Source organism: Diadema setosum, chromosome 19, assembly GCF_964275005.1.
Source record: "Diadema setosum chromosome 19, eeDiaSeto1, whole genome shotgun sequence".
In the NCBI taxonomy this organism is placed as follows: domain Eukaryota; kingdom Metazoa; phylum Echinodermata; class Echinoidea; order Diadematoida; family Diadematidae; genus Diadema; species Diadema setosum.
Genome location: NC_092703.1, coordinates 34,011,309 through 34,024,734, shown reverse-complemented (window position 1 = coordinate 34,024,734; position 13,426 = coordinate 34,011,309). Strand labels below are relative to the sequence as shown.

Sequence of the window (13,426 nt, the reverse complement as noted above, 5' to 3'; positions counted from 1 at the left end):
GATGTGAATGTGACGTACCCTACGCATGTACACTTCTACGTTCAGTACAGGACTCCCACGATCGCGAATTTAACCACTCGCGAAATCCTCGGGAATTCCCGATTTGTGAAAATTTAGACTCGCAAAAAATATGGTGTATACAGTACAGTAAATGGTAGGATATTCATTTCTTCTTTTTTTTTTATTCAACAGACCTACACATGTGCATCAAATGTGATATTTCAAACATTTTTAGATCACTTCTCTCAAAGGTAAACAGGACCTTTAATATATAAACCTCCATTTCACATGTAAAAAAAAAAAAAAAAAAAAAAACCTGACCTGTAGGAAGTTGAAACAAAGGCTGACGGCCTTACTTCCTATTTAACGTTTTCTGTACTATTCCCACGACTCACTGACATCAGTCAGTGCATAGGTTACACGATAATACATTAAATACAGCAACTTGCAAAAATTAACATCTCCACCACAATATGATAGTTTCAAATTGGCAATATGAAATGAATTCAAATTGTAGTTCCAGCTCTGTTCAGAAAAGAAATGTAGAGTAACTGATACTCTTACCAGTGTTAATTCTTGGTCCGCGGTGTCACAAATCATAATCGGTGCTGTAAAAGCTGTTATTTTACTTTACATGAATGAAGAACAATGTAGGACATTTTCATGAGATGTTGTTGTCACAATTTGACACCAAGGCTAGATTGTAACAAAGAACACTGATACCTGTCAGTTCACTTTGCTTGTGTATCAGGTGGCAATTATTATTCATGTGTTCTTGAATTTGGGGCCCAATAACTATACACAGCCCAGTCGCCGCTGTACATACATAGCGCGACAGGGCTGTACCAACGAAGCTCCAGACACGAAGAGGGTCCAACGATCGCATGCGATCGGATTGAATTTTGATACTTTAGATCATTTTTTTGTCACTTCAAACTCATCTGATGAACAAAATGATAATGAGACTTCATATCTATGCTATGAATATTGCAATTTAGATTTAATAACTTACCTAAAATGATGGTTATATGCAGCATGTGTGAACGGTTCACGAACGGTACATCGTCTTTCACGCCAGGCCATTTCCAATATCCGGGAGGTCACATGATCTGAATGCCCTTTCAAAAGGTCGCGCTGTCGACCGTGCTGCTACACCAACACTCAAGCAGCACATCGCACGCACGCAAAAGATTTCCGCAGAGATCAAGGCGCCATTTTGAATTCTGCAACGATGAACCCTGACGGTGTTAGGGAATCCGCCAGAAAGTATCATTTTTTGGTTCCACGGACTTATCACGAGGGCTCTCAATGGACTTACGAACCTTCTGTAATACAAGCATGCACTTAAGGTGAGTAACGTTTGGTAACATGTACATTGTTTATAAAGAACGTATGAATTTTCATAAGTTTTGTAGTTGTGTTGTGGTTCCCCACTTTGTAGGTGCCCGCTCGTTGGTCAGACGCTGTATTCGCGTAGCGTATTAACAGCGTCTGGTCGGGCTAGGGGCCCAACAGTGTTCATGAAGTTTGTGACAAATAAACCCTCCTGGAAATAAAAGTTTTTACAAGGACAATGCACATGTAGGCCTACAACTTTATATTCTACTGAAATACTACAGTATAAGTACAGTATGGATTAGTGTACGTGCTGTACAAAGCAGTTTGGACAATTTGTGTAGCAAATTATCTTTTCTTTAATAGCCATGTGCTCCAGTTGTAAGTTTCAAATGCATTTCAACCCTGTGTTCGTTGTGCAAAGAAAGGCAACTTCACTTATCAGTATCAAAACCTCTTTTGGTACTCAGTTCTAGTGGAAACAGTCCTACACACAATACTCTGTGCTGTTACCAGCTCATTGGTTGAAGGGCAAAATTACTTAAAAGAATTTGAACAAAGATCACATGAAAACTTGTCTCTCACAAAAGACATTTTAAAGTCCTATGATGTCAACAATAAACACATAATGCATTCATAATGATAGGTCATGGTTCAGATGATATCTATACACATTTTGGAATAGGGAAACAATAGAAAAAAAAAATGTCTGGTGGTTTACTTACAGGAATATACTTGATGTGCATACAATGTACACTGTATCTAGCATGGTATGTACACTCGATTGTAGAACCAGGGAGGTGTTATGTATAAAGTTATGAATACATTGAAAAAAGCTCCCAGGGTCACAGATTGTGAGTCCATTCATTTGTACTACCGGTACTTTAGAAGGCAAATACCATGCCTGCAATATTCTCAAAGGAATGACAAATTTTGATTATCTACAAAATATACTGAACTTAAACTGGTTTTATTGAGAAGCAATGAATTGACCCAAACTTAAGCCCCATGGCATTCACTTGTTATCACAACCATCCCTTGTTTGGGTATTCAGTACCACAGGGATGGTTGTGATAGCTAGCAAGCAGTGATGCTACTTATTATTATACACCTGCACAGCTTATGAAGTATGATTGTTAGTTGTATGCAAATAAGCTTGTACAATGTACCATTATCAGTATTCACAGTAAAAGACCACTGATTTAGTGATTTGGTAAAAACTTCCTTTAATCCCCCCCCCCCCCCCCCAATACAGCAGTACTATGCATGCACACAAGCACATTTGGCAAGTGGTAGGGTGTAACAGTTATTAATTTAGGGAGCATTATAAGAAATATTTGGAAGTCAGTTGCCGTGATTAGGCAGCCAACAAATGTATCAATTGTCTAAATTGACATTTTGCATACATGTAGTTAAATGCCCACCTTCACTAGCTTTGCTGTGGCATTTCTGAAGTGAACTGCATTAACAAAAAGTTTGGTATTTCTGATAGCCACTCTTAACTAAACTAGCCTCTTTGAACTAGTTAGGTGAGTAGGCCCGAGATCTACATTGTATCTCAAGTATCTACATGTATTAACATTCTTCAATTCATCACAACACAGTGAGTGTATTTACAAAAATTACAAAGTGTCATTTTTTCAGGAGTACTACACTGACGTAGGTGTGACTGTATCTTTTAAGTGCAGGACGAGTCTACTACAGATTACACTCTAGAGATTGTATGTAAATGTAGGGCTGCCTAGTAGAATTCTACAAGTGCAAGATCTGGGCCCTGTTTTATGAAGAGTTAAAATTGCTTATCTTACAGTTGATTTCAACTGTAAGTCTATGGCAGCCTGTGTGGAAAGGAAATTTAAAACTGATTTTATCTTTTGATAAAACATGACCCCTGTCCATTTAGGGCTTGGCTTACTATCACACTAGAATTAGAAACTCTACTGCTACTTACTAGAATTCAGAATTAACGTTGTCATTAGCTACTACATGTACATACTAGAGATAAGAACCAAAATGAGTCCAAATTTAATCAGCATATTTGGTTAGTGATAGAACAACATGAATGCCTATTGAAAAGTGAAATCTACTGGATTACCCCTATACCAGTACCACCACTACACTATAAAATGCTACCACTCACTCATCAACCATCTATTTTTCGATCAACCACCCTCGCGCAATGACTATCTCTCATATAAAATCAAAAGTACATGTACAAGTGTACGTATGGAACGGGGCACAATACGCTGGAACATTCGAAAATAAACACAAATCAGGAGAAATGCATTAAGAATCATCCACAAATCAAGAGCCTACGTTCAGAATCATCCATAGGAAATGAGATGAGGAGGGTACGGTAGGTCCTACAGGGAAATAACCTGAGGAAACAGGAGGAAAATGAATTAAAGAAATTCCTCATACACTGACTAATAGTCACACATGATTGATGTTAAACACATATTTGCCATTCACTTGATTTACATGCTTTATCAATGGAGAACAGGTCACTGAGGTGGTCAATTCAAATGATGAGCTTGCACTGGGCGTACAGTAGAAAATGTCACTTGCGTTTGTCGCCGAGAATTCTGCGCCTACATTACCATACCAGTTTAGATCTAGCTAGACATCTACAATCTCTGCATCAACCTTGTGAGGGCGTCTGACTGAGCCCGGGATATGAATTTGTGGTATTTTCTGCCCTGCCAACGCATTGTGAAATGAAATTTAAGTGAAACTGAGGGATAATTTCTAAGATACAAGATATTTTAATTAAAAAGTGGTCGATGTGGAGGTCCAACCTAGTCTACTACTACTAGAGAGAACTTGAGTTCTACATCATACAATCATAATCATATACACCAAAACGAACAGAAATACACACACACACACACACAAACACATGCACTGCACTGACATAACCCATTAGATTGTTAACTTAAAGGTCTTCTTAAATTTCCCGTGCTAAGACATGGATTTCCGTTCCACACTAGGCCCAGACAAGGGCCTGCCTACGATGTACATCATGCTGGTCTGGACATTATTAGGCAGTTTGCTAGGCCCAAAGCCCCCGGCCGCGGCTGCTGTACAACAGCGGTGACTAGACCGGTGCCAGTACATCAGTGCTAGCCAAGCAACCAGCCATAACCAAGGCCTCAGACATGACAGTGTACGATGATCATGTCTGCGTGTGTAGACTGCACTGACATCGGAAATGAGGAGCTCATAAAGAGGGCATTTTCTCAGTTAAAATCGCAATATGACAACACTTACCCCTTCTTTAGATATTCCTACGATCTTATCCACTTCGTATATGCTATCCTCATCGGCGAAATCTGATTCCTCGTCCGACATTCTACCGTCTTCTTCTTCATGTTTACAGTCATCACCGGCACCAGAATCAGCCATTATGCTCGGTCAGGTACTCTGACTGAGGTCAGACTGCTAGTCTACTATCAAAACTCTAATGTTTTTATTTATTTACTCCGCATGTCTGCCTGTAACTGTGTTTACATGTACATGAGGTATGTCATGTGCCCCGCCCCCCCCCCCCTTTCTCTCTCTCTCTCTCTCTCTCTCTCTCTCTCTCTCTCTCTCTCTCCCTCCCCCCCCCCACCCACCTTCCTGTTGTCATAAGTCCATTTCTCTCGGTAAAAAATAGACAAACAAACAAATCCGACAAAGATTCTCATACGCGGGTCACTTTGTTTCGCTGAATGACATTTCCTTAAGTCTATCTAACGTAGTCAGCACTGAACAGAGGATAACAAAAATTGCAGTTGGAAAGAAATCGAAATCAGTCATGTTCACATAATACCATGGTACACTAGATGAGGTGCCAATGACATTGCTTTACAATTTTCTCATTGGTTTTCAAACATTTCTCTAAAATTGAATTTTTAATGGAGCAACTAAATGGATGAGCTACACTTTAATAGTATGCGATGATGTTCCAAGGGATTGAAAGGTTCATGGAATCAAAATAGCATGAATCAATTTGGGGAGAATTGTTAGGCAATGCTATGTTGTCATCTCTTGTGTTTTATATATGAATATAAATAGATAAATATATATATATATATATATATATATATATATATATATATATATATATATATATATATATATATATAAATATATATATATATATATTAATAGGCCTACAATACGACGATTGTGATCAAAATTATATGTCAGTCTTCCGTGGAAATAGGCCTATACAACTTTTAGAATGTCATAATTTTCTTATTTTGGTGAAATTGACATTACTAGCTGTTCGTTTGAACGACCTGTTTTTATAAAGTTGATTCAAACTCAGAGTGGGCATAACCCTGAATGGACACAAGGGTGGGGGGTGTGGGGGATGAACAAAGACATAACTGAACAATGATTACAATAGTAATAATAATAACAATAATAACAATAATAATAATAATAATAATAATAATAATAATAATAATAATAATAATAATAATAACAATAATGACAATAATAATAATAATAATAATAATAATAATAATGATAATAATAATAATAACAATAATAATAATAATAATAATAATAATAATAATAATAATAATAATGATGATAATAATAATAATAATAATGATAATAATAATAATAATGATAATGATAATAATAATAATGAGACACAGAGACAGACGCATATTGATATGCAGAGGAAACTACATTACAAAATAAGGTCTTAATTTGTAAGACTAACTATGCACCTGTTCAAAGGACATGACTTCACTGACTGGTGCATCAATGAGCTGTAAATAAACGCTGCAAAAGAACTAGCATAAGGAAAAGCCAATATTTTACTACACTCGTAAAATCCTCCTGCAACTCTGTTTGTCTTGTTAGTGATGTCATCAGTATTTCAACGTCGTATCAGAGAGGTGTGGATTGCTATTCTGCACGATACACTTGTATTATACAAGACAGTGTCGTGCAGAATAGCACTACAGTATTCTATGCCACGTAGTCTGCGACTTCCAAGCACATAATGGTGTTTGGAATATCATAATTATAATCAGTTAGTGTTGCGAGTAACAAAGACGTAATCGTCCCTGGAAACGAAACTGCAAGAAAAATACAATAACATACTGTATTACTTTAGTATCAGAGCCTTAAATAAATGTGAAAATACAGTGATGTTACTGTGAGACTCCTAATGAATGTAGGCGAACTTGAGTAAGAATTAACTCTATTGGAAAGTTCAACTACAAGATATACGCGCAATGTTCATTTCCATAACAACACCACAAGGCATGGTTGTATGCCGGCATTGTTACCTGGAATCAAGGTGTTGTCCTTGTACGTCATGTAATAGGTTATTTTGCCTGGGCAATGATATCCCCCCCCCCCCCCCCCACACACACACACACACACACACACACAAGCCAGTCAATAATTTGCCATCTATATAGACACAACGTATAAAAAAAAAACACAGAAAAAAGAACCAACCCCTAATCATATACATATACATGTACATTGAAACCTGTCTATAGCGGCCACACAAGGGATACTGAAAAAGTGGCCGTTGTAGACAGGTGGCTGCTATAGATGGGGTCGTTAAAATGTTTTTGTGTTAAAATGTTTTTGTTTTTTCTATTGGGGAATTGTGTTTTGTGGTCGCATACGACGGTGGGTGGCCGGTACAGACAGTGGTCGCTATAGACAGGTTTAACTGTGTTAAAAACGACGCCACAGTGATATACGCTGGTATAGTTGAATTTGAAAGAAGCTCGCAAATGAGGTGTATTTTGTCGAGGGATTTTGACGCTCACCGTACACCTAATATTGGTTTATACAGGCCTTGTCAGACTCTACGTGATATACTTTCTCCATTCATTTCAGCATATTTAATACAACTGCAGTTTCAAAATGAGGGGGGCACGTGCGCCCCGTTCAATTTGTTAAGGCGCCTCCCACTTTAATTCGGAATTCCTGGATCCGCCCTAGACCTGTACACTGTATATGTGAGACCGCTTACGGTGTACATTTACACTCATGCAAATAGTGTGCGTGAGACCTATCTTACAGCAGGTAAGTTTCTTAAATTACATATAAATTATATCCAAATTAATCGCCGAACACGAATAGAGGTTAGAGAATAATCAGAATTGATATGTGCCTGAGTTTAAGCTCAGTTCCTTGTCGGAAAGAAATGTTAAACATGTTCAAAATTAATTTTCTGTGCGACATTTTGTTTGCGACTGAAAACTGCAAATTTGATTGTAACTGTTTTAATATGAACCCTGACAAAATAATATTTAAAGGCATAATTTACCATTTGCAGATGAAACAAAAACTCAGCATTAGTGCTTTAAAATAGTTTTTGAATGTGAGTTAGGGATAGAAGCCGCCCACTGTAAAGATTTGAATCCATTATAATCGATGTTAAGTATTGTTAAACACACAAAATGTGATCAATAATTATAATGAAAATGTTTTCAGACTAAACTAAATCGTCTACAATTATGGTATACTGAGAAAAATACTGATATCTCCTTATATTTTACGTTTTATTGCGATTTTTTATAGTAGGATGTTTTGTGATACAACAGACCTACGCCAGTACGCATAACGTATTATACATCAATGTGATATCTTGAACATTAAATCACTGTTCCCAAAGGTATGCAGGACCTTTAATAGTCGTTAAAACTCGCTACTTTCGCAGACATGCGTCGCGTTGCTAGAGTACTGTTGCTCTGTGAGTAATAACTATTTACTGTTTGCTGAATAAAACTCAGAACGAACAATGACGCGGGTTTCGGCCACAGAACTGTTACTGGCGTTTCGGCGCGGCATCCGTACAGTCTGTATTCTTGCTTGCTGCTCGTACTAATTTCCTACCCAGAATATTAACGCCCTCTAACGACAAAAGAAGAAGCAGGTTCAGCTGCACCGACTCTCATAGCAGAAGATTTTCGTTTCGTCAATGAAAAATTTTATTGTGAGGCTATTAGAATTATCAGCTTACTCATATGCATCTTCATAACAGCTGTTCGAGAATGTTCTGTTTTGCAAAAGTTAGTGAAATCTCACAATTTCATAACTCCCCCAACTTTCATACGATTTTGATCAAGAGTTAAAGGGGTGATAGGGCTTCTTCTGTTATTTCCCCATCTCTTTGGAATAAACTCCCTCTCTATATTCGTATGTATACTGCCGAAAATGTTGATAAGTTCAAGTCATTGTTGAAAACTTATCTGTTCACTCAACTTTAATTCTGTTGTTGCTGTTGTTATATTATAATATGTGCATGTACATAATGCTGTATTTTATTTCAATGTCATACTTCTTTTTTTCCGGATCGATGCGCTTAGAAACATGTAGTATTAAGCGCTATATAAATGTTATTCATTATCATTATCATTATCATTATCATTATTCAAGACGATTTTCATAATTTCATATCATGTAGTACATAAATCAACTCTCCATTCGGATTTGTGGAATTTATCGTGGTTCTTGAGCAGAGAAACCATATTTTGAAAAACCTTAAAGGGAAGATAAACCCCAAGAGCAATGTGGATTGAGTGAAAGCAGCAACATTAGTAGAACACATCAGTGAAAGTTTGAGGAAAATCGGACAATCGATGCAAAAGTTATGAATCTTTAAAGTTTTGGTGTTGGAACCGCTGGATGAGGAGACTACTAGAGGATATGACGTATGAGTGGACAACAATACAAAGAAAATATAAAGGAAATTCAACAAAAATTCACTTTTCTAGAATCATGAAAGAGCAATGGACCAACCTCTTTCAGAAAGCAGGGGAATAATTGCTACCCTTAACATATGTCAATATCAAGTTGATGGAATTTGTAATTTTCATGAAAAATGGATTTTTGTAGAATTTTCTTTATATTTTCTTGGTATTGTTGTCCACTCATACGTCACAACCTCTAGTAGTCTCCTCATCCAGCGGTTCCAACACCAAAACTTTAAAAATTCATAACCTTTTGCATCGATTGTCCGATTTTCTTCAAACTTTCACTGATGTGTTCTACTAATGTTGCTGCTTTCACTCAATCTACATTGCTCTTGGGGTTTATCTTCCCTTTAAACAAAATACACTGACCAAGGATGATGACATAAAGACGAGTTCACCTGCATATAATGCATGCCTTCTTTATTCTCATTTTGTGCTGCTTCCATGAGCCCCAACTCATGCATTCTTATGGTGACTCTCATGCCATGTCATCATCCTTGTTCATGGCAATTTGTTATAAATTTCCAAAATACTCTCATTCTTCATCCCAACTGTCTTAAATTCTGAAACTCTGCCCTCAGTATAACTAATTTATAGTTGTTAAAAATAATGTAAAAATCTGAAAATCATCCGGAGGTCTCCTTTAATTTTTACTGCTGCAGTGCTTACAAAATGTTAACTTCTTTTCAGATAGATTTGAGACTGGTGCAGAATCCCCTTAATTGGTCTTGGGGAGAGAGTATAGAGGTTATTTAGGAGTGGTTTGGGCAGTGGGGGATGGGATGGGGTGGATGGAATATAGGCTTATTTGAGTGCACCTTTTGGTATATGGGATATGGTACGTCGAATATCTTGGTTGAGAAATCAATTTGTATATTTTGTTATATAATTAGGTTAGTATATCTTACGGTATATTGTATATTTCACCAGTCCGTGGAAATTACACAATCATTTTGCAACGTATGGTCTTTGCGAATGGCATAACCAGATTAGTAAAAAAAAAAAAAAAAAAAAAAATCACTAACATAGTAATTTCTAAACTCGTCTGGAGAAGTTTTCAAACAGAACACAAATCCGTCAGTGTCCGTGCCATGAAATGGTATTGCTTATAGGTCATAATGTGTTGTAGTCCTTTTGCAAATGTCACAAAATGTTTGCATGGTTGCAGAGTAATGTATCCCAACCATTGCCCACGCAAGGTAGGTAATGTAATACACCTCAGAGTTGCGGAATAAGTTCATAAGGATGGTTGATAAATATAGATAAAGAGTTCTTTAGACACATCCAAAAGTTGTATTTACCTGTAACAGTTTCGACGACTGGCTGTCGTCTCTCTCAAACGATGCCTATGTACATATAGGATGTATATAATTTAACTATGTATGTATATGTAGGATGTCACACCTGGGTGATTGCTGATTGGCGCCAAATCATCAGTTTTCGATTATAGCCAGCGTTTGAGAAAGACGACAGCCCTTCGTCGAAACTGTCACAGGTAAATATAACTTTTGGATGTGTCTATAGAGAACTCTAGAGATCTACGCCTCAGAGCTGTCTTTCTTTCTACGACATTAAATATCAACCCCGTGTCATTTGAAAATGCGAACCCTTTAAAAACAACTGTTGCAAAGTTCTTCGGGTTTCGAATAAATCTTCTTGAAATCATTTATCTAGCTATATCTCTATCTTTCTATCTATCTATCTATCTATCTATCTATCTATCATTCTATCTATCTATCTATCTATCTATCTCGCTCTCTATCTATCTATCTATCTATCTATCTATCTATCTATCTATCTATCTATCTATCTATCCATCTATTTGCAAATGTTACAAGTGTACATGTATATTGTATATGAAAGATGGCAGGCCCTGCATTTTTTTCTTCCTCTTTACCTAAAGAAAGATCTACAATCATACGCCCTCAGTGGGCCCTATCTATAAAGGAGGCGTAGGTTGAGCGGGGATTATTCAATGCACTTTCATATAGAAAGGTCCATGATTCAAAAGTGGGCTGAAACCACATCATCAGGCGGATTTAAAGCATGGAGGAGATCATCAAGGTTCCAGAAAAATAGAAAAGCACAGAAAACTTAATACAACTCTACACTCCACCAAGGCAACTGCGCTCCTCAGTCTGCTGCGCATTCCATGCATACATCACAGTTGGGGCCTCTATGGAACACTCTCCCACTCAACATCTGTCAGGAAACTTCATACTCTCATTTCGAGACTCTATAGTTACATCATATTTGTTTAATTGTAGTTTTGGTTAATTATAATGTAATATTGGATACGGACTGGGTTGAAAGGTTGTACTGTTAACTGTTTACGTACACAACATGTGTAGAATTATGCAGGCTCTCATGCGCCGAGAGTATCAATAATGATAGATACGGCGCATTGCAAATGTACTTTATTATTATTATCATTAAAAGTTGTGGTTGATTGACTCGATTGATTTGATTTATTTCTGCATTTGTCACAAAGTATATACAACATAACAAACAATTTTCCAATATACTATTCACATTATATTCAACACAAAATGAATGACTGTCGTGTCTGATAATCAATGAACAAGACATGACAATTTGGAATGGGTCTATTAATCACCGTCGTGATTCTGATGGCAGTCACATAAATCATATTAATATGTAATACGGGTAAAGAGACCAAAATTGAAGATATTATACTATGTCTTGAGATCTGTCATGGTGTAAATGTGAGTTTAATCCTCTAAACAAATGTGGAGAATTACATAGAGAATTAATGTCACTGTATTACACAAGACTGAATGACAAGACTGAATAACACTGAAAATCAACCACAACCGCGCAGAGGACGGTATGACATTCAATTGTCATGTTTGCCTCCCCCCCCCCCAAAAGAAAAAAAGTTGATCTGATCTGTTGTTTTTGCGGCATAACTTTGGCTGAATGCGAAGTTCTCTTAATCTATTCCTTTGAAGTTCATATATCTTCTATTTTCGTTAGAGAGCTATCATGATGCAATGATTGACTTTACGTTACTAGTGATAACAGGGTGTCCCTGGGTTTCAAAAAGCTGTCACTTCAGACTTCTGGTAAAAAAAAGAAAAGAAAAGAAAAGGGGGTCTTCAGCGCAACTTCTGCATGGTGCCACTTCCGGGTTTCTTCACCTGACAAGAAAAAAAATAATAAAAAGGTCTTCAGCTCGAAAACAAAGGTCTTACCTCGCTCACACTTCAAGGTTTCTATCTATTTCTCTCTTACGCACTTACGCACTTCTGAAGTAAAAAAAAAAAAAAAAAAAAAAAAAAAAAAAAAAAAGTGGGGGCCAAAGTGGTGACACCCTGTGCACTCCTGTGTATGGTGCAAAAAATGTGGGGGCCCCGAGCCCCCCCCCCCCTTCCGCCAGCCCTGTGATGTACTTGCTTTTGATGGATTTAGAATTGTATTATGTATCTGTTCAACATGATGCATAAATAGAAATAATGTGAAGATGGAGCAGTAGCATACCTGTGACACCTAATTGATGCATAAAAGAGATTAATGTTCATATTCATGAATAAAACAGAAATCGGCAAAAACGTTCTGGTGTACAACTGAAGTTTAAATCTATCAATTCAAGTTTATTTTCATTCGACATAAAATCATCATACATTTCATACAATGAAAACAATCAGATACAAAAAATATAAGAATATCAAAAGAAATACACACACATGCACACAACAACAACAAGAACAAAAACCGATGCATAAAGTCATGTGAGGGGGGGGGGGTCAACAGAGAAGAGCAATAAGCCTTGTAAATCGCTGACCCCTAGAAAACATAAATACTGTGTTCAATGATATCGGGAGTAAAGAAAAGAATTAAAAGAGGAAAAGAAAAGGACAGAATGAAAGAATAAATCAAAATACATATCAAGGTGCAATCAAAATAATCATTCTAAATGAGAATATGAATTCAAAAGTAAAAATTTATAATTAAATTCCTTTGAAAACTATTTAATGACGGTTTCATTTTCAAATCAGATGGTATTCGGTCCATATACCTTTATTTAAAAAACAAACAAACAAAAAACAACCCTGTATTCATAGAGGTATTTGTTCTCACATAACATAAATGATAATTATTAACATGACGGGTGTTATAAACATAAACAATGAATAAACTATTGAATTGAATTGAATTGAAACATTACTACTCAATAAAAACTCAGAAGAAATATCAAAGGGCAATGAACATTTTGAACACATATACATTAAAAAATCGCAAGATTATATCTATTAATATCGTACGCATATACATTTAAAAGCTTCAAATAAAAAAAAAAGAGGTGAAGTGTAGGCATTTAAAGATACATTAGAAATTATTCGAAT

General features: G+C 36.5%; 1 protein-coding gene across 1 annotated transcript in view; it reads right to left on the bottom strand.

Moving 5' to 3' along the window:
• LOC140242684 (uncharacterized) overlaps positions 1-4,740 on the bottom strand; it is a 30,057-nt gene extending 25,317 nt beyond the window's left edge. The window contains exon 1 of the mRNA XM_072322444.1: positions 4,606-4,740. Within this exon, the coding sequence (XP_072178545.1) occupies positions 4,606-4,740 (135 nt within the window). The remainder of the gene's footprint in view (positions 1-4,605) is intronic.
• Between the last annotated feature and the right edge of the window lie 8,686 nt (positions 4,741-13,426).